The 21,592-nt window shown below is 41.4% G+C and overlaps 1 protein-coding gene and 1 long non-coding RNA gene across 2 annotated transcripts in view; one reads left to right on the top strand and one right to left on the bottom strand.

Moving 5' to 3' along the window:
- The window catches only part of RERG (RAS like estrogen regulated growth inhibitor), an 84,177-nt gene extending 63,369 nt beyond the window's left edge, over positions 1-20,808 (top strand). The window contains exons 3-5 of the mRNA XM_056482483.1: positions 5,355-5,411; positions 17,965-18,038; positions 18,615-20,808. Of these exons, the coding sequence (XP_056338458.1) occupies positions 5,355-5,411; positions 17,965-18,038; positions 18,615-19,022 (539 nt within the window). The 3' untranslated portion in view covers positions 19,023-20,808. The remainder of the gene's footprint in view (positions 1-5,354; positions 5,412-17,964; positions 18,039-18,614) is intronic.
- LOC130248603 (uncharacterized) lies at positions 1,630-7,408 on the bottom strand. Its single transcript, XR_008839661.1, has 4 exons — positions 7,285-7,408; positions 4,152-4,394; positions 3,678-3,771; positions 1,630-2,095 (listed from the first exon to the last, which is right to left on the bottom strand). It is a non-coding gene; the product is annotated as an uncharacterized LOC130248603 (long non-coding RNA).
- Positions 20,809-21,592: the final 784 nt, after the last annotated feature.

Genomic DNA, 21,592 nt, shown 5'->3' with positions numbered 1-21,592 from the left:
TGTGGGAATTGAGACAGATATTTGAGACAGGTATTCCAGTCCCTTCGTATTCCACCAGAACAAAAAGACATTTGAGCTGTTGCTGGTGCTGAGATTTGAATGCACAGAACTGAAGCCCTTACATTAGCACTGAAGGAAAAGAATTGCATTACACACTGAAAGCTCCTGAAAGGCAAAAGCAACACATTTCATAACACAGCTGTTCCATCCTGCTCTGTATTTACTATAGCTCAGTATATATACACCTGGATATACACACACCCTGTTGTATATAAATTGCTCTGTGGCATATGTAAGAATATATACACTTGGTATTTATATTGAATTGATCTTTATGTATTAAAGAATACATACTTTTTAACTTGTATTGGCAGTCAGTGGAAGACCTCCCTGTGCTGTTAAGGAAAATGATCATAAACAGGAACTTTCTGAACAGCTCAGTGCTTAAGACAGTGACTCAAATGTGCCTAAAACATGCAGAGTTTGAAACAGCAAGGCAGTGTAAAACAAAAAGTTTTTTTTCATTGAGTTCTCCCTTATTTTTCTCACTGATCTTGCTTTGCTCCATGATTTACTGCAGGAAAAGTCTAGCTGGCTGCATCAGAAGTGAACCTGAGTGAGCAAGCCAAGAGAGGAGGCAGAGGCAGAGGATCCTGCTGTCCATGTCTCACTCAGCTCTCACATCCCCACGTCCCTGAATTGCCAGAGATCCCATCAGAGCTGAGTCACACTCAGGCCCACGGATGCAGAGCATCCAGTGAGTGCAGGTTTGCATCCCTGCTGGATCAGAAAAGGTCTCTGCATTACAAGTTCACACTTTCCCCACACACAGACACCCCCTGTACTTTCAGAAGCAAAGGAAATTCTCATGGTTTTGTCTTTAAACCAAACTATTATTTCCCAAAGGTGGATATAGAGTTTTTTTAGGAGGCAGAACATCACCTGTCAGAACCCAGCAGCTTTGCCTGCTGCAGGCTGGAACTCACCCCATCTTCCAGGGTTCCAATTTCAATACATAAAGGACCTCTGAGAAGGTGAATGGGGGATGAACTCTCTGGAAAAATAAAAAAAAATTAGGAAAAAGTGAAATACTTCATTTCTGAAAGTGCCTTTTGATCATTAAAACCTTTGGTTTGAACCACTCTGGTGTCTCCTGCCAAGTGTGGTTTACTGATGACACATCATCAGGGCACCAGGAATGGACTTGTTGATAAGTTAAATAATGGGACTGCTTTCAGAGCATTTTTATAGCTGAAAATTCTCATGGCATAAAAGAGTCATCATACAGTTATTTCACTGTGGAAAACTGTTATTTTTCTTAGAATAACTTTGAACTCCATAACTTTTTTGGGAAAGGGATTGTTTTTCAAATAAAACCCTGCTTCCTTTCTTCCCCAAAACTCAGCTTGTATTAGCTGGAATGATGCCAAATCCACAAAGATATGTATTCAGACAGATTGTAAATTTAGCTAGAGCATTTATATGTCACTAAATCTAAACAAAGATCTAAAGCAAGATGCAAAATATCACACACACAAATTTACAAAATATATGGATTGGGATTTTAAAAGCTGCGTAAGGGACTCAGCCACACAAATTCAAAATAAATTGATTAATTATGTGGTTGACAGTCTTGGTTCATATGCCAAGTTAAATCCTGGTATAACTTCAATATCTTCAGTGGAGTTGCACTGCAAATGGATCTGACAGCTAGTCATGATTCTTCTCCAAGAATAACTTCTAGGGCAGAAGTTTTCAACATGAGTGAATGAAAGCCCTGTGCCAAGTTCTACCCTAATTTATACCCTGTACAAAACAGCTGACTTGGAAGAGAGGGTGTCAGGAAAGGCAGAGAGAGACATGAGTCTGTTCTTCCTTTGCTGGGACATTACATCAATTCCCTCTGGTGATGGTCATGTCTCCAAAAATCACAGCAGGAGTCCACAGCATGGTCTGCTGGAGATTTTTCCTTCCAAGCCTGCAAGTTCTTGTATTTCACAAGCTGGAAGTGCTCAGGGAAGAGCCTGGACTGGTCTCAGTGGAGGGCCATGAAATTCCCTCCTATTCACTGCTGCATCCATCTGAACCTTGGCTGCTGCAAAAGGAATGGGGGGATGAGCACTGGAAATGGCCATTTTAATATGAACAGTGGAACTGGTCACTTAATTTAATCAGAAAATAATGTGTTTCAGACAGCCTCAGTCTCAATGGTGTTTAGAATCAAACCCCAGCATTTGGACTGGTTCTCTTTAGTCTGTCAGGCTATTTTGGCTCATTATTAGCATTAAACATGTCTAAGTAAAGCTGACTGGTCAAACAGTACCCACACCTTTGCTCAGGTGAGAGGGAAGTCATGCCCATCCCAGCTCATTTTTTATGCAGCATTTGCTTTGCCCAGAGCCTCATTTAAGCCAGCAGCAGAAATCTGACTGCTCCAGCTTGAAGCCTAGTGAATTGTCCTCACTCCTGGTTCTTCTGCTGGCAGAGTTACTTCACAGAAAAGTGATGTAATCTGGCAGCAGTGAGCTCAGCATAAGCAGTGTGGCTCCACAGTGCTATTGCTGCTCCAGGGGATCACTGCTGGGGCAGGAGGCTCAATCCAGCAGGTTTGGTCTCCAGACTGACAGCCCAAGCACTTGGATGCCCTCCCTGGCTCTTCCCTCACTGTCTATTTTCAGTCAAATCAGGCAGCAGAGTCACATACATTGTTTTAATCCTCCACTGGATGTCAGGGGCCCATCTGCTAAGCACTCCTAATGAGGCAGGAGTGAGGACATTTCCCATCCAACATGGTCTGCAATCCTTACACCAGAACAGACTCTGCACCAGGAGCCTCTCACCTTCCCCATCTGCTAGCTGCTAATCTCCAGCCCCATGAAAACGTGTGGAAGTGAAAAGCTTTGTAGCAAGTGCTGTGATCACTGCCATGGAAGAGAGCAGGAGCATTTTGAAGGAATGGGCTGGGTCAGAGGCAGGGAGGCTGAGCAGAGCCAGCCAGGGGAGCAGCAGTCCTGCCCAGCCCAGAAGTGACACAGAGCACAGGCTCTGGAGCTGGGGTTGTGCTAAGGGGGTGTTTTCTGCTCTTCACTGGGCCCAAAGGAAAGGAAAATGCTTATAAAAATACTTTGCTGGCAGCAGTGCCTAGCAAGTGGCTCACTGTGCTTTCTGAGCTCAGCACTGAGGCTGATTGCCATCTGGCTGTGCATGGCAGCCACCTCCAACCCTTCTTTCTTTAGCTCAGCTCCCTCCTAAACAAGTAATTATTCATGTTTCTGCATGTGCTGGGGATAAACCCAGCCTAGCTCCCCCTTCTCACCAGAGCTCACACCTCTGATCTCTCATTCTTCACCTCTGCAGCACTGCACATTTCATCCTGGGTACACAACTCTGGTTTCTCCTTCCAGGCTCATCCCAGCACCTCCAGCCAGTTCTGCTTCAACTTCTTATGGCTTGTCACCTTCTAATGTCTTGTATTTGGGCACCTCCCAAATCAGCTCTTCTCCCTCTTTCCCTTCAGAGCTCCTGCTCTCTGACCTGTCTTAGTTGTGCTTTACAGACTTCCAGTCCCCTCCATCACTTCTACTCTTCTCTCCAGCAATTTCCATCTACAAGGACAAGGTTATCATAAATTGGTGGACCATGTGTAAATATGAAAATAGTTGGACAGGTTCTTCTACCTTTTCTCTCTCTTCATTGGCTTCTCCAGGTCCAGGCTCAGGCTCAGGCTCTTCCACACAGGTGGAAGATCACTGCTTCTCCTTCAGGGTATGGCTGTCAAAGAACAAATTTTTTTAAATGTCAGAAGTAATTTTAAATCTGTTTAAATTCTTTAAATCTGTTTTTAAATCTGTCCTTGGCAAAGAGGATAGTAAGAGAGAGTTTGTGATGGTTGAACTATTCCAACTGTGATAAAAGGTGCAGAAAGAAAGTCCTGGTGCAACATCACCATGGATGGGAAATCAGCTAGAAAGGTCATCTTGTTTTGTTATGACTTTCAGATTTAGGACCATGAAAAGTTACTTTGATTAAGAATTCCCACATCTACTCTCTCTGAGGAACAAGGACAACATTTCAGCAAGGCCTAAGCAAAAATAAAATAAAAAAAAAAATATATAGAATTTCCTAAGGAAAATAGAAACTTAAAATAATACCAACTTCAAATTGCTTCTCATCTCCTTAGGATCAACTTCTTATTACCCCTCCAAGTATGAGGCATAGTTAATCTTCTTAAAACTAATATTCTGATTGTCTGATTAGCAAATCTTAATTCATTAGATGTATTCTGCAGACTCTTGCCTTATCCTACTGTTGGACAGAAATCTGGGATGTTGGGCATTCTCCTGGCTTCAGTTTTGAAAAAGATCTGGGTTTAGCTGTCACCTTTTCCTGTCCACCTGCAAAAGAAGAATGGAACAATCATCCAGGTCTGATGACAAGGAAAAGTTTTCCTGTAGCTATTGCTGGACTTATAGCTAGTGCAGTGGTATCTCTGGTTTCATTTGCAGAAAGGATTTTGGATGGTTTGCAGTGGCAAATAGCTCATTTACATAGCTAGAAATTCAAAGCACTGCTTAGTTTTAAATTCAAGAATAATCAAAGTCAATATACGTTGTTTTTAAAGGGTTTGGAGGGATAGAAGAAATGCAATACAAGAGCATAATTAGCAAGATCTTAGCCTATAAACTGAAACTAAGAGCTACCTGTCCAGTGCCCCAAATTCTAAACTTTTTTTTTCAATTTCTACAAATGGATTAATAGCATTTGTTGACCATTGCTTTAAAAGATTTTATCTGTTTTCTTCAAGTAGGCAAAATGTGGAAGTTCACCTGTTACAAGGAAGGCATGCCAAAATAGAGAGGGAAGCTATTTAGCCAATTATTTCTGCCTTGCAATCCAAAGGCAAGTTTTCAAGAATAGAATCATTTTGATCAACCCTCACTTTGAAGCATCCAAGCTGGTTCCAAAACTGCCAACACTTTTTCTTATCACATTGGCTATAGGATACCTAAAGCACCCAAAGCTTTAATACTGCAAAAAGTTTTGGGGTTTGTTGTTGTTTGTTTTGGGTTTTGTTTGGGGTTTTTTTTGGTGGTTTTCTTTTTTTGGGGGGTTTTTGTTTGTTTGTTTTTTTGGTTTGTCTTTTTGGTTTTTTTTCTGTTTTCTTTACTGTGTTGTCCCCATCCAAAATTGTGGAGTGTGCCACAAACAGTTCAACAGTGCAACACCAACTCCTGCTCACAGTTCAGGGCAGTGCCAGCTGTCCACACCCATGGAAAACTTTGCTGGGGAAGCTTTAAAGAGTCTGTTGAGCTGATGTTTTGCCCTTCTCACCCGAAATCTCTCTGTCCCTGCAGCTCTCGTGGTGCGTTTCCTGACCAAGAGGTTCATCTGGGAGTACGACCCCACGCTGGGTAGGTGCTGGTGTCCCGTGGCTGAAGCCATGGAAATTCCAAAATAAAAATTCCAAGCCTCAGCCAGCCTTGAAATTTGCTGCAAAATGCTTCTCTGGGGTCGTTTTGAGCTGGAACAAATTGTTAGCTGAGATGGCAGAGCAGAGAAGTAACACCCAGAAAAACTCAGGTGCATTTCTGCCCACTCAGGAATCCACAGCAGCTCTGCCCCTGAAAGAAATTGCTTCATTATTTTGCTCTTCAAATCATTTAGTGTGAGATCAATTTTCTGCTTTTGAGTAAATCAAGTGTCTTCTGCTTGAGAATAAGATGACTGGAACACAGATCTATATTCTGGGATGGGGATTGTAAAAATTCCTGACCATAAAAAGGTTTTTACACCCAGCTTACCTAGACTTAGGTAATTTTTTTATCCTCATTTTCAAACATGTGCTGTCTCTTATTTTTTGGGTGACCAGATAGGGGCACTAATTATCTAAAGGGCATCCACATGTCCCTTCCACAGCTCTGTTGGGCAATTTGAAGAAGCTGTCTCAGATATCCCAAAAAACCTGTCAAGCTGTTGCCCTGAATTAGAGGCTTCACTTAAAGTTTGTGCCAAGGTCAATTTTCTTAGCATTTCTTAAATTGGCATATATTTAAATGTTCTGCAAATCCAGGCCAAGAAGTCCAAGACAAGGCACTCAGCTTTTAGAAGGTGCCTTCAATCCCTCAGGACTAAGGAATTCACATACAAAGTAAAGGGCTGGAAAATTCTCTTTGCTCCAACAATGTGTTCCTCTCTCCTTCCTAACACTTCTTTGCAGGCTCCAACACAGACCATACAGTTAAATACCAATTTCTTTATCAATGCTCTCTCCTTAAGAGGTCTCATCAAGGAAATAAAAAATTTCACAGCAGAAATGAAGTTTAATATATTCCATTACAGAACCCAGGTAGCCTTCTGTAAATAGTAAGTATCCAAGATCACACCAATTATTTTTGTTTGGCAAAATGGAGAGATAACAGATATCGAAACTCCCATCTTGGTGAAATAAATCTCAGCACAACCTGAGCTCAAATACATTCTTTTATCTGCTACAATTAATATATTCCTCAGCAAATTGTGTGTCACCTTGTGCTGGACAGTGGAGTGCTCAATAGAATGTTCCTTTAGTATTACTAGTGTTAGAAGTTCACATTTCTATCACTAGTCCATCATTCTAAGAACTTTACAAGAGGTGTACAAAATCTTCTCTACCATGGCAGTGCAAGCTTATCAATTCCTTACAGGAAAGTGTCATTTTTGCCTTGTTTAAGCACACAAATGAAGTTATTAGCAAACTACAAGGTTTATTATTTTTTGCCCCATTATGAAGGTCCCAGGCCCTTTTTTGCTCTACAAGGCCTGACATTTGTTTCTGCTCTGCAAATGAATAGGATTGCAAATTGCTGTGCCCCTCAGGAATCTAATTGTCTTCTCTTTGCAGCACAGAAAGCTTTCATGCAGGCAGCAGTTCTTATCTCAATAAACTAAAAAATTAAATCTCTTCTGGCTTGCTGAATTCTACATCCCCATTCAGTTTAGAGAATAATAGTTTAAATTATGTATTACAGTCATTGTAATGCTCAGCACCCCAGGTTGCTCTGAGGAAAAGGTTTGAGAAATTCAAAATCTAATAAACTCTTGTCAAGGAGTTATTTCTTAATCACAGTAATCTCTGGTAGAAGCTGCTCACCAAGAGATGGTTTTGTAAAGGATTATTTTGTCAAACTATACATCACAATGGGATTCAAAAAAGGTTTTAACATCTGAAGTGTTAGAGATGAAAAATTATCTTGAAATCGTGACCACTATTTAGGCCTTCAGAAATCAATCAGAAAGAAACTGTACCTTGAAAAGCTTTGAAAAATGCATTTCTGTCTTTAAGCATCATCATCCTGCAGTGATTTGGTGTCCAGTTAAACATCTGAATTCACTGGGAAGTTTCAGCAGAATAGATTCATTTCTTCTCAGCAGTAGCAGTTCTGTGGAAAGAGAGATATCTACTTGCTCCATCAATATAAAAAATTAAAGTTGTGTCAGTGAAAATTATTTCCTCTATAGGGAGAAATGAGCAGCTTTGTCAAGTTATTCTAAAAGGACAGGAGTGAAACAGATGCAAACCATCCAGCTACTAAGCAATGGGAGGCTTTGCCAAAAATCACTGGGGCTGTGACAAAACCATCAAACTTATGGTTTATTTCTTATGTCAAGTTTTCAACCACCCATTAGCCCTCTGATGCAAGGAATCCCCAGATAATTCCTATTTTTAGGAAAGCTTTCACCAGGCTGTTCAAGGCCTGATGGAAATTCAACATTAACCTAAACTAAGCATCATATTAAAAAAAAACAAAAAAACAACTATTCCTCTTCTTATTCAAGGGTGGCACACACACCCTATAAATATTCCTTACTATTCTAACCTGCCAGAAGAAAATGAAGGGCCATATTTTTAGCAGCACCTGGATAGAATGCCAAATGACCAACCCCAAAATAACATTTTCTGGCAGGAGGAGCCTGACTGAACCCTGCAGGCTTTTGGAAAGCAGAGCTGCTGCTGAAGTCAGGGCTTTGCAGCTCTGCCACCCCTGTGCAGAGGTTGGATCTGTGAAAACACTGTAGGACAAAATGACATCTCTGCTTTTGATTTAACTGTTCTCAGCCAAAGGGCAACAGCCACAGCAAAAGTCATTTTCTGGGGAGTGTTTAACCTTGGCTTGTCCAATATATCTGTTTAACTGGCAAGTCACTGTCACCATCTTGGCTTGGGGTTTTTGTTTGGTTTTCCAAAAAATGCTGAATCCCTCAAGGTAAATTCCTACCTGGCATTATCAAGGTGGATGGGTTTCCACATCCATCTTCATTTAAAGCAAATTGCAGCCATCTCACATTTTCAACAGAATTAGATGAAAGAGCTCTATGTAGAAACAGGCTGGAATTGCACATTTTAAAAAACACATACAGCTATTTCCTAAAATACAAAATACATGAAGAATTCAGCACTAAACTCTAGTCTTCTTTAGATAGTTAAATATGCACTGAGAAAGGGGACTGGATTCCCACATGGGTTTCACCAAAATTCATTAATGTTTACATGCTCTTAAATGGAACATAATTTGGAAAACATAAAAACTCAATGTGATGTTAGAAGATCTCAAAGTGTTTGGCTGGGGTGGGGCAGCAGTGGATCCACACTCTCCTCATGGATGTCAGACTCCTGTGGACCTCAGGGCTTGGCACCATCATTTTCAGGGAATTCAGCAGGGAATTCAGCTGCTCTCCCCATTCCCAGTAAAATGCAATAACAGCAATTCTGCATCTCAGCAATCCCCCCCAGCAGCTCCTGGCAGTGCCCAGAATTTTGGGTGCCTTCACCTGAGCTCAAAGATGGAGAGATGTTGTGGCTCACTTTGATATTTAATTGATTTTAAAATTGGAGATGCTGAATAAGAGTAATCAAGGGGACTGCTAAATTTATTTTTTTTTTTTCCTGGAAGGCAGAAAGGTAGGAGGGAGCCCAAAGAGCCATCAGAGCAGCAGACAGAGCCTGCAGAGAACTTCATGGGTAGCAGCAAATTTCCTGCCTCCATGAGCCCTGACATGCAGGGAGAATCTCCTGGATCAAATGATGAAAGCAGAAAATTCACCATTGCTGTGGCTGAGCACTTTTAAAAATAATTTTGCATTGTTTCTCTGAGAACACATTTGTTGTTCCAACCAAAATTGAACAATTTGCTTTACTAGAAACAGAGCTGGGGTATCTAAGAATTAAAAACAAAACAAAACCACCACAAAAAACTCTCCAAAAACAAAAGAGGGGTATTATGAACTATGTTTTGTCATTTCTTTTGGAGTAGCATTTTTATCTATAGTTGGGAGAATCAGGGGGTTCCTGAGGCTCAAGGAATTAAACATCAATTTTTGCTATGTAGGAAAAAATCCCAAACAAATCAAACCCCAGGTAAATGCAGGAGACAGGCTCCTCAGTTCTTTCCTTGTTTCTGTAACTGATTTGTTGTCTGCAGTCTCTCTGCCTCTGTGTCTCACCTATAAAATCCTTCATCTTACAGGAGGATTTTAAATCCTTAGAGTAAATGACACTCAGATTTAAGAGGCTCATCAAAGGCTGGATTTGAAACAAAAATCCACTTATACCAGCAAACAAGGAGATGGTATTTTTGTTGACCTTTCTAAAAGTGTCTTGGCTTTCTCACACTGCCCCTGGATGTCTTTCTCCAGCTACTCACACATTTCATATGACCTTGCCAGTCCCCTGAAAAGAAAACTCTCTCTTAGCAGATAATCAGAACAGGACATACCAGACTGCCCTGTGTATGAAGGCAAAGAAAGACAGAAAGAAAAGGAGTTCATTTAATTTGAAGGGGATAGAGAGAAAACTCTCCACTACTTTAAAGGAGTAGAAGAAAATTTAAGAACTAGAAGTCTCAAGAGAAATTATAATTTTGCCAGGACTACTGGATTAATAGTGATATTTTTGAAGAGTATTTCTTCTGGCTACATCACAATTTCTTTACAGTTTTTTTTCACTCTTTTTTTCTCCTGGCAGAATAAAATACTTGACCATAAGTTTCTATTAAGTCTTATCTAGTGCAACATACAGATAGCCCATAAGAGAGCCTCAAATATGGGTAAGAGCTGTAAAAACTTGCTTGAAAGAAGGAGACAGAAACCTCTCTCATAGGCCTGAATTCTCCCACAGCAGAAAACTAAATCTCCTACAGACGAGCTCAAGACTTGCAAATTACATCACTGTGGCAAGAAAAGCAGAAAGGACTTTGTGAAGGTATTTACACTGGCAAGAAGGCTTTTCCCACTGGAAAACTTCTTGCAAGGGTGATTATTTTTACATTAGAAGGGCAGTTTTGCCTACATCTGTGGCTGGGGGGTTCTGTTAGCAAAACAGCATCATTCAGAAATCACAAGGAAAGTTTGGAGGTCCCATATGTGATATTAAAAATATGGCAAAGCTAGTAAATAATGCTGGCCTGAGTTTGTTTTCTGCACTGGATAAATGCAGGTCTGTATGAACAACATGAACAGAGCAAAGTAGGAATATATCAGGGATATAGCAGGGATATATCCAAACTGGTTTCATCAAAATGCTTGAGAACCAGAAACAGCTTAGCTGTGGCAATAAAGATCTCACTGGAGTAGAAACATTTAATATCATTTATTTTATATTGCAGTTCATCCTAGCATGAGGAGATGCAAGAACTGTTTTTTGGGATGCCTTTGTGCCACTGAGGCCATGATAAAGAGCTCAGGTCCAAATAGAGCTGTCCAGGTTTGTCTTTGCTATCTGGTTTATTCAGCTGACACATTGTCTGGACAGCTGGAATACCATGAGAACACAAACTCCTGATCCCTGGGATTGCCATCCCTGCTGCAGATCCCAAGTTAAAGAAACATTGCCTTAGTGCACTGTGGGTTTTTGGTTTTCGTGACCTGTGGCTTGCTCAGCAAGTTTGCCTTAACACTCCTCAAGGTTTAACTGCCTGTCCCCAGCATGAAAACCCTACAGCAGCCCAGACAGCAAACAGAGCTTGTAGCAGAGCAGCCCACAGTAAAATAGGTATTTAGAAATCATTAACAGATGAACCTTCACCCTTGGGTGTAAGGGTTCAGCCTGGAAGGAAGGCAGCCCCTCCTGCTACTGCAGGATAGTGCAGTCTGCAAGGAGCTCAGGGTGGAAAAGATTCATTTTCTACAGAGAGCAGAAAAGCAGGGAGTTCTGCCATCACCTTGCAGAACTGTGCCTTCTGCACATTTCCTCTGCACACCCCTGTTGACAGCTCCAGCCTGTCCAAGACGTAATGGCAACCAAAAATTTGGGGCTGGGAGGGCTGGCTGCCAGCCTGTGCCTCAGGGACTGCCATAAATCACTGGGAACAGCCAGACTCCAGCTATTCCTATCCTTGGTTTTTATTGACAGAATTACTCATTCCTTCTGCCTCCCTGCTTAAGGGATTCAGTTCTCAGCAGTCTAGGTTGTGCCTTCCTAGGCATCTTCCTGTGATCCTATTTTTCCTACACCAAAACTGCAGAAATATGATTTAACTTGATATACATTTAATATGTTTCACCATTTTTACTGTGCTCTTCATAGGAGGAATTTATACTGAATGTGTTACAGCAATGAGCCATGAAAGCATTCCCAGTTTCTCTGAGGTGTTCCAGAGGAAATGGACTCATATAGCCCAAAGCACCTTAAAACACCAACCCTGGCTTCTAAAATCCTCAACAAAGGCTTGAAATGATGAAATTGTAATTGAGAGCAGCAACAGAAGATGCTTACAATAACATGGGAAGCACTTATTTGAAAATGTGGTTTGTTTTCTTTCATATGAGTTTTAAGATGAAGATATTCCTGATGCCAGCAATAAAAACACTGCTTTTCTTTTTTACAGTAGCTCAACAGACAGCAAAACTCAGGAATGGCAGGGGCTGCTCTTGCTATAGCTACAGCTGCAAAATATTTTGCCCCTACTTTTGTTGCTCATTGTGTTCTGAAATGTTTCCCAGATGAGCAGAACTTTCCATTTCTTGCCTCTGCACCTTCAGGAGACAAGGCTTTTGTTTTACTTGTTTTGGATGTGAGAAAAGTCTCACTGGTTAGTTTTCAGTGAGGTGAAACTCAGCTTCACCAACACAGGCTTACTGCAATCAGACAAAAAGGCATAGCAAAATATGATTTATTTAGGCTTAACTTTATCAGTGATGTAATTCCCATCAAGAACCAGCACCCCTACCGAGGGGTTGGCAAGAAAATTAAATTAAAATCAAAAACCAGCAAACCAAAACAACCAAAAAATGTTTAAACCATTGAGCTTACTCCCTACCTGTCAGCAGTGCTCTGCCTTCATTGGTTTGGTTTTAGCATGCCTTCATGAATTCAGTTCCCAGGTACCTGCCCACATTTTCTTTGTTTATCCCAGTAAAAGCTGAATGAGAGCAAAACCTGGAGGAAAGGAAAAACAACACCACTTCTCAAAAGAAACCCATTCCTCACATACAACAGAAGAATCATATTTGCAGGAAGTAACAAAGACATTTTTCATTGTTTTTAAAGTCCTCTTTGAGAACATTATCGTACAATTTTTGTTAGCAGCCTTATTTATTGAAAATACCAACACATCAAGAAAAAAATGTTTTTCCCTAGACCAGGTTTATATTACCCATGTGTTCTACCTAAAAAGAGGAAATTTTAGGGATGCAGCAGATTTTCTCATTCTAAGATGAGAACTTTATAGTCTATTGGGGCTGTGCAAACACTCACCACCTACTACCTTCCCACTTAATTAAAAATAGGAAGTTGTGATAAAAAACAAACTGCTCAATAAGCAGCAACCTAACCAAGCCTAATTTCTCCTGGATTTGTCTCCATTTTTCACACTACAGTAGCTGTTTTTTGGTTTTTTTTGCATGTATCCTTGTGCTCCACGGGGCATTTTTTTTCCTCCTTGAGTCACCACAGCACCTGAATCTTCTGCCAAGGTCACCCACAAACAATCTCTGCCCATCTGCATGGACAGGGACAGCCCCAAATATTTCCTGTGCCTCCTTAGGGATATGAATGGGGTTGTTGTGCCTCACCCAGCCTCAATTTACAAGGAGCAGAAACCTCTGAGAGCTTCACCCTGCAGAGAAAAGGCAGCTAAAAGCAGCTCAGCAAGCATCAGTGCCTCCTTTTGTGCTCAGCTTTGACCTGACAGGTTTGGGAACACCTGCAGCACTGCAGCCACAACTCTGATTACAACAAATGTGGCCTGGGAGAGGGCAGCCAAAAGGGAAGTTCAAAAAGAAAGCTGTTTGCAGGTTTTCACATCACCCTGTGAATTCCAGGAGCAGGCTGGAGACTCCAGACTTGGGTTAAAGATCTCTGCAAACAAGCATCTTCTTTCAGGCATATTCTGGATGAAATGTTTGTGCAGCATGTCATCTGCACATTGAGAGCACACAACACCTGTGGTGAGGGGACAACCTCCTGGAATTCTCCTTCCCTTTTTCCTGACTCTTGGGGCTACACGTGCACAGCATTGAAGGGTCTGAGTCCAGTCATCAGTCACAAAATTTCCTTTAGAAACATTATTTTTACTGGTTTTTCTCCTTTTACACGTGATAAAAATGATGCAATGGTCATTCATGGCATCTTGTTTGATGGCATTATTAATAAATAACTCAACTTTGCTCATTTGGGGCTGTTAATGAATAGGTTATGCTGCATTAGCACTAGAAATGTGTTCTAAATACACAATTACTGTGCCATATTGTGCTTACTGTAAAACCACTGGAGGTGGCAAAATAAAAACCCTCCTGTAAGGTAAATAACAGAGGGAGCAGCCAGAGGCAAGCAGGAAAAATAAATTCTGCTGTGGTTTGAGAAAAGCTGAGCTTGAGGAAGGAGGAAGGCAGAAGAGACTTTCTGAGTCAGGAGAATATTCAAAGGGGTTTTCTAAAATGTGAAAAGTTCCTGAGGCAGCAAAGAAATGCAGAAGGGTACAGACCTCACCAGGGCTGGGAGAACAACACCAGGGTTAGTAATAATTTTAATTTTTTCTCCCCAGTGGGCTGCCAAAGTCACTGTTCTCAGATGTGGCAGACAGGTGCACATGGTGGGTGCCAGAGATTGCAGGAGTCTAAATGAGTAAGGGACCAAAAAACCACCCCAAGCAATAAACAACTTATGTTAACAGAACTAATTATGGGAAGTTTTAGTCTTTTAGATATTGTCACCAACAGGACTTTAACCATGGCTTGAAAGTTCATGTCTATTAATTGAGATTTTTGGTCTGAAAAAAAACCAAACAAAAAAATAAATAAAAAAAAGAATCTTTCTCCAAATCTTTTCCATTTCTCAGATCTATCTGGCTGAAAACGACCATTAGACCCAAGATTCTTAAAGCATTTTTATATGTCCTTGTTTTAGTAACCCTTCTTGACAAAAAAAAAAAAAAATCAACTAATTATGGAAAGAGAGGTTGGCTCCCTTTGTATTTAAAAGCAACCAAGAGACCAAGCTGGCTTAAGTTTGTCTTATTACTCCATCTCAGCTGATTTGCCTTCTCCTAAAACCAAGAAACACCTCCATGCAAATATTTTATTTTAGGGCTGTGACATATCCCAATATATATTGCTGGTAAAAAGTAAACAAGTATTGAAAACAGCTTTTTACATCACTAAAACTTTTTACATCACTCTAAATATAACCTGAAAACTAGAAATTAATTTCCAAATAATAGTTTTTTCTCTACAAAATACAATATTCTGGAACAAATATACTCAGAAAAATGGGATAGTCCTGGAGAAAAGAAAGGTTGGAAAGATGATCAGCCAAGACTTATAGGCCAAAACTTTTAAAAATATCACACTAAGCACAGTGCAAGGATGAGATGTGATGTGATGAAGCTGTGATGAATATTTCATCCATAGACAGTCTGTGGATAATGGGCTTCAAAGTTTTCCCTACCTAAGCAGTTTTTTTCCTGTATTTTTTTAATCATACTGCTCAGAAGAATAGAGATATTTGTAATATGCTTATCAACACCAAGCACCCTAAGAGAAATTGTTTGGGTTTTTTTTTCCTCCTGCAAAATATTTTTGCCATAATTATTCGGCATACATGGAGATTTGATTATTCATTAATAATGAATTATTGTGAAATTGATGAATGAATTATTAATGAATTTATTAATTAATTATTGTGGCTCAAAACCAAACCAACTGCTGCCACTTTCCAACATGTTTCTCAGGCCTTTTGACAGCTCTACATATATTTGAAATAAACCTTAATTTTTCAAACAATGGAACCATGAGGACAGTTCTCTGCAGAGCAGGAGTGCAGGGGGATTTCAGTTTCATTGTGACCAGGAGCACCAGCCTTCCCAGCCACACTCAGCAGCTCCTTGAGCCCCTTGCTGGGAATGTGGAAGCTCAGCACACCCCCAGACCTGCAAGAACAGGTCAGATTCACTTATTTAGATTGAAGCAGAGCAAATCAATCTATTCCCACAGATTCAGAGCATGGCTCAGTGTGCTCAGCAGCCTGGATTCATCTGGCCAATTTTGGACTTTGAAGTACTTTTGAGGTGCAATTTAAAGAGCTCAGACAAGCTGTATCCACCAGCACCCATTTTATTTCATCAACTGTAATAGGAGTCAAGGATGCTTAGCTGAAACACAGCTGTGTTGTCAGTGGTTTGTTTCAGTCGGGGGTCCAGAAGTTATCTCAAGCCCTGTAATTACTCTTAAAAAAAAAAAAAAAAAAAAAAAAAAAAAAAGAAAAGGAGTGCCACAAGGAAAATGATACTAATAAATCCCAAAGCAAGGCAGTGTTTTAGTGAGGTACCATGTGAGCAGACTGGAACTCACCTCTTCAGGGCTCATGATTTACAAGACAACCAGATTCTTCAGATTTTTCTGTTCCCTAGAAGGAGAGGAGCCATGTCTGTGATTACACCAAAAATGCTTTCAACATCCAGCTGTTTTACACTCCTCATTAAAATTCACACAGCTACCACACATTCCAGAGCACAGGAACAGACACACATTTCACAGGATTTATTTACACCAGTCTGACCTAAATTGGTGCTACTCATCCAAGACCAAATTCCTTTCCAACCTGAGCAGCCAAAGCAAGTTAAACTTGCAACATAAAAATCCTATTTTGAGAGGTCAAGAATTTAAGATTCTTGCAGCATGGTGAGCACAAGTCTGTTCCTTGAGATTTATTCTATTTCATAGGGAAGCTGGGTATGGTCTACCCCACCCTGAGGACATTTCACAGATGTCCTGCAGCCATAAAGCTGCTGGGTGAGCACTTTCTCAGGTTCTGTGGACAAATTCTCAGCAGCCACTTGCCAAGCAGGGCCAGATGGTTGCAGGGATATGAGCAAAGCCTTAGCAAGTGAGGAGCTGAAGTCACACTCCTTGCTGAGAGAGCCATCCCTCCCCCAAGGAAACAGAGCAGGAGTTCCTAAATAACCTGGAGCTTGGAGACCTGCACAGGGAATCCCAGCCTAGCACTGAAATAACTCATTGAAGGTGCAGCTCTGACACCAAACTAGAGTTTCCTGCTTTTTCTGCATTCCCTGAGGGATTTGCTGCAGCTAGGAGGGATTTGTGGAAGGCACAGGTAAGACATAACACCAAGGGACTTTACATACCTCACTCTGCTGTGTAGGTACAGCCTCAGGATCTCAAAGGGAGCCTCCAGCTCCTTCAACAGCCTGGAAATGCTATCCAGCCTTTAAAAAAACCCAGTCTTCATGGCCTGAAACCCTACAGCAAGCTTGCCATCTGCCCAAGTAAAGTGACCATTTGTCCTATTGGAGACAGCTGGGCTGTTACAGCAGCTGAGGTGGCACAGGGAGGGAGTGACATTTTTGGTTTGGGAAGAGACTCTTTGCAGCACTGGCAGCATTGAAACATTCCTGATTGTGAAGAGGTGACATCCTTAAGTGAAAAATGAAAACACGAAACACGAGCCCTTCCAGAAGTTAAAGTTCAAGAAATGGGTTTCCTAAAGAGATACCCTTGGTTCCTATTGAAGAGATTTGCACCAAATGAAAGAATTGTGTCTCTGACAATGCAAAACATTCCCAGTCACTGGCCAGACTTTTACAGCCTACATATTTGCCTTTTGATATAGGACATCTGTGAGCTAGCAACAGTAATAAATCTGAATGTTAGCACAGATAGTTTTCCACATTTTAGGTCAAATGCTATCAAATTCAGCTTATCAGCTTATTAAGATAAAACAAGCTCCTTTGTCATTAGTTTCCTGATTAGTTGCTTGCTTCCAGGACCTGGGACAGTATATAGGGTTGTTGTTGGTTTTTTTTTTCCATAGTGTAAATGCTTAATGCCCACTGGTTATCCTTATAAATCATAAACAGGGAATCTCTGCTTGATCCCTTGCTGGAAGAGGGGAATGTGATGATTTCAGCATGTTTAAAGCACACATTCCTAAAATACCTAACTGCTCTGTAATTTTTTCACAGTATAAGGCCTGAGCTTAGTGGTTAGGTTCCTTGATCTGCAACCATACTGGTTTTGATCAACAAGCCATGCAGTGAGAGTCTGTTGAGATGGATACTTTGAGAGTTGTGGTATTGTTTTCCAAAGGTAGCAGTCTTTCCTGGGAGCAAACACAAAAAAAGAGATACAGCTTTGCAGAGCTCTGCCCCAGCAAACTGTCCTTTGATGGGTGCAGAGTGCAGCATCCACCAGGCTTTTGCTGGTCTGACACAGGGGAAAGAAAATGCTGTGCCCTGTGGAGAGAGGTAAAAGTGTTGCTGTTTTAGAAAAGAGGACTTGAGAGTGCTCAGGATGGCTGGAAGAGCTCCAGCAAAGAAAATTGAGTCAAACTGTGCATCACATCTCTGCTTTTGTGCTGGGAGATCTGTGGGGAAGATTTAAAAATATATTAAAAAAAAAAAAAAAAAAAAGGAAAAAAATGAAAAGAAAATGACGTTCTTTTAATACCTCTCACAACATGTGTTCTTATTTTAGAGTCGACATACCGTCACCAAGCTACCATTGATGATGAGGTGGTTTCCATGGAGATACTAGACACAGCTGGCCAGGTGCGTGGGTGTGTGTGCTGCTCCCCAGCTCCTCGGCTCGGGCGTGCAGCAGGGAGGAAACGGTGGTGGTGGCAGTGTCCCTGCTCTGGGGACACAGATTTGTTCTGGGCAGAGCCCCTTCTCTCCTCCCCCATGCTGGAACCACACCCTTCTGCAAAGTTTCCTACTTGGGAGACCAAACAAGTCAAGTGGCTTACCTTGGGGGTAAATTATTTTGTTGCCATCCCTTTTTATTCAGGGCCAGCCCCATGGGTAGGCACAAAGTCTCAGTCTATTTCTACAGTCGAGTGGTGAGGCCTGACAACTGCAGCCAAAGATTCCCACTAGAGTGAAGAGCAGATTTGTCACAGTCAGGCCTCCCTTTTAAACTATGCCAGGTGTACATGCTGCACAGGACGTGGCACTGGGTGGAATAAATCTCCTTGACCATGGGATAGACAAGGCAATGTGTGCAAAGTATAAAGCACAGCAGATGCAGCCAGCTTTGTAGGCTTTGGAGGGCCAGAACCTCTCTGAAGATCTGCTGTCCTCTTCACAAACCAAACCCCTGAGGCATTCTGCTGTCTTGTCCCACAGGAGGATGCCATTCAGAAGGAAGGACACGTGCGGTGGGGCGAGGGCTTCGTGCTGGTGTACGACATCACGGACAGGGGCAGCTTCGAGGAGATGCTGCCGCTCAAGAACCTGCTGGACGAAGTCAAGAAGCCCAAAAACGTCACCCTGATCCTGGTGGGGAACAAAGCAGACCTGGATCACTCCAGGCAAGTCAGCACGGAGGAAGGTGAAAAGCTGGCCACGGAACTTGCCTGCGCCTTCTACGAGTGCTCGGCTTGCACGGGAGAGGGGAACATCGTGGAGGCGTTCTACGAGCTGTGCCGCGAGGTGCGGCGCCGCAAGATGGTGCAGGGCAAGACCAGGAGGAGAAGCTCCACCACCCACGTCAAGCAGGCCATCAATAAGATGCTCACCAAAATCAGCAGCTAAAAAAAAAAAGGGCTGTCCCGAGGCAGGGAAGCGTTTTGGAGCGTGTTAGCTTGGAGTGGGGATGGGGCAACGGTCAAATCTTCGCAACGAGGCAAGAAACCAAAAAGACAAACTTTTTTGAGTGCTGTTTTCCTGTTTTGAAATGTATTTAGCCACAGTGCTTCTGACTAATGTGGGATAAAAAAAAAAGCCACCAAGAAAAGAAAATAAACACCAAATGAACTCCAAAGGACTAGACAATTGTGGGGATTGGCAACCAAGAGAGAATCTTCTGCTTCTACGTGGCTAGCTCCAATCCCCTGCAAGTCAGTAGTGCCTAAACACCATTTCCAGCCAGACAGCTGCTCAGTAGCCATTGGAGAGTAAGATTCAGCCCTCAGTCCATCAACAACCAGCACACCTGGTGTTCTCCAGGACTGAATATGTGTAGAGGCTGCTGTGTTGAATCAGAAAGTTCACCTGACACCTTCACCAGCTCTAAGTTGGCTCATTGTATGCCTGCACTCCTTCCTTGTTATTTTTGTCAAATCCATAACTGTTGATGTTCTTAGCAAGGTATGCAAAAAATACAGGAAAGGTCTATTACCTGGGGTGTTTAGCCAGACACACATTTCAAGAGAGATGAAGTTCAGCTGCTCTTCCAGCTCCTCTGAAACTGCAGAATTCTCCAGAAATAATCATCTAGTCCAGCAGCATTTCAGCATTTCCTCCTGAAAATGTAGTACTGTGCTTGGGGAAATGGGAGTATGGAAATTCAAACTGAAAAAAAGAGAACCATATTACTAATGGTTGAGCTATGGGTAGTTTTTAGCTTTTTTGTTTTTTTTCTTTTTCTTTCTTTTTTTTTTTTTTTTTAATTCAAGTAGTTCCTCTTAGTCTATTTTATACCTAAAAAGAACTGAATCCTTGGGAAGGCAAGTACTTAAAGTCTAAGCCCAAATGTAAATCACTCTGAATGGCCTCTACCATATCAAAAGACCATAATTTTCAGCTGTTTAAGCTTCCAGACGCTGCTTGGAGCACTCTGGGGCTTAAAGCAGTGCAGGTTTTTTGTGACTTTTATTTGGCACATTGAAGCAGAAACGCATTTTGTCAGATTTTGGTGCCTGGGATAAAACACCTTTTTTCCTTCTCCCTCATCATTTCATTTAAGCCAGCTATCAAGTTGGCAGCTCATGGGCTGGGATGATAAATTAGCAGTATTCTCCTTTGAGCAACAGCCCCCTTGTATTCTCCTCTGCCTTGTACTTCATTGGTTGTTTGTGAGGAAGTAACTCCAAAGGCTATCAAATGCAAATTGCCACAGATGTAGGAAAGTGAGTAAATCCAACTGGCTGGCACTTTGTGGAGTTATACATGGCCATGCAGGTGGAACAGGCAGATCTGTATATCCCAGTGAACACAGAAAAGTTCCAAATTAACACTTCTATTAAAAGTATCCACTTAAAGATATTTTACCAAATTAAATTTTTTTTTGAACTTTCACTTTTACCCAACCAGCAAAGAACATCACATTCAGATGTGTATTTTATTTGGGCTGTTGTTTGTTTTCTCTGTTTTCTAGGTGGTAAAAACTCATTTCACTGTCCTGGAGTCAATGTCTGTGTTTTTGTCCTCACATGTGTTCACATGTGTTGCTGCACATCAGCTGGACACACTGCAGTGGAAACTTCACTGTGTGCTTCTGGGCAGGGGGTTCCTGCAACAGGCCTCTGTGACACACTTGTTCCCAAACTTCTCATTATATCATTAACTTAAAAAAATACATTAAAAAAAAAAAAATAGAGATTTTGCCATTTTTAGTAGAATCAATCCAAGTGTAAAAGAGGGAGCTACTGCCTGCTCACAAACCAGAATTTTTTAGCTGAGGGGCTGAACTTGTAAACAATTTAGTTACATCAGGAGGCAGAGGGAGCATTTGCAAGTTGAAGCTCTAAGGTTGTGTTATCTTTCACATCAGTGCTGCTGCACGTATCTGAGGTAAACAAAATCCTTACCTGCAGTCCCATGGCAACACAGCTTTGGTGTGCTGAGCAATTGATTCATCCCTCTCAGGAAACTTCAACAGCTCTTTTATCTGAAAAACCTTTCTTGGGGTTCAGACTGGAGCTGCATTCAAAATGCAAAAAGATTATACATTAATGACAAGAGAAAATAATTAATCATACTCATACTAGAGGAGTTGAAAGGAAGGAGAGGCTGAGTTACAGCCCTCATATTTTCCAAAAGATTTCCAGCAAATTGTATCTTCTTTTATAACGTCTGTGTGGACAAATAATAAAATCCTGGTGAAAGTAAAATGTTCCACTGTGCAAACATCCCTTGTTACACAAAGAACCTGCAATAAAAATAGTAACATTCCTTTGCAAAGACTGAATCTGAAAAATGCCAAACAAGATAAACACTTGGTCAAAAAGAAGGCTGAATTTTGTGACCTGTCATACAAAACAAACACAAACTTCTTTACTTAACTGTTCATTAATTTTTTCCCTCAAAGCCTGTTCTACTATGGTGTATTATAATCTGTTGATGTGCATTGCATAGTGTCAAATACATTTGATTTCCTGTTG

Source organism: Oenanthe melanoleuca, chromosome 1A, assembly GCF_029582105.1.
Source record: "Oenanthe melanoleuca isolate GR-GAL-2019-014 chromosome 1A, OMel1.0, whole genome shotgun sequence".
Taxonomy (NCBI): Eukaryota; Metazoa; Chordata; class Aves; order Passeriformes; family Muscicapidae; genus Oenanthe; species Oenanthe melanoleuca.
The sequence above is the reverse complement of the archived record's forward strand: the minus strand, read 5'-3'. Positions and strand labels throughout refer to the sequence as shown.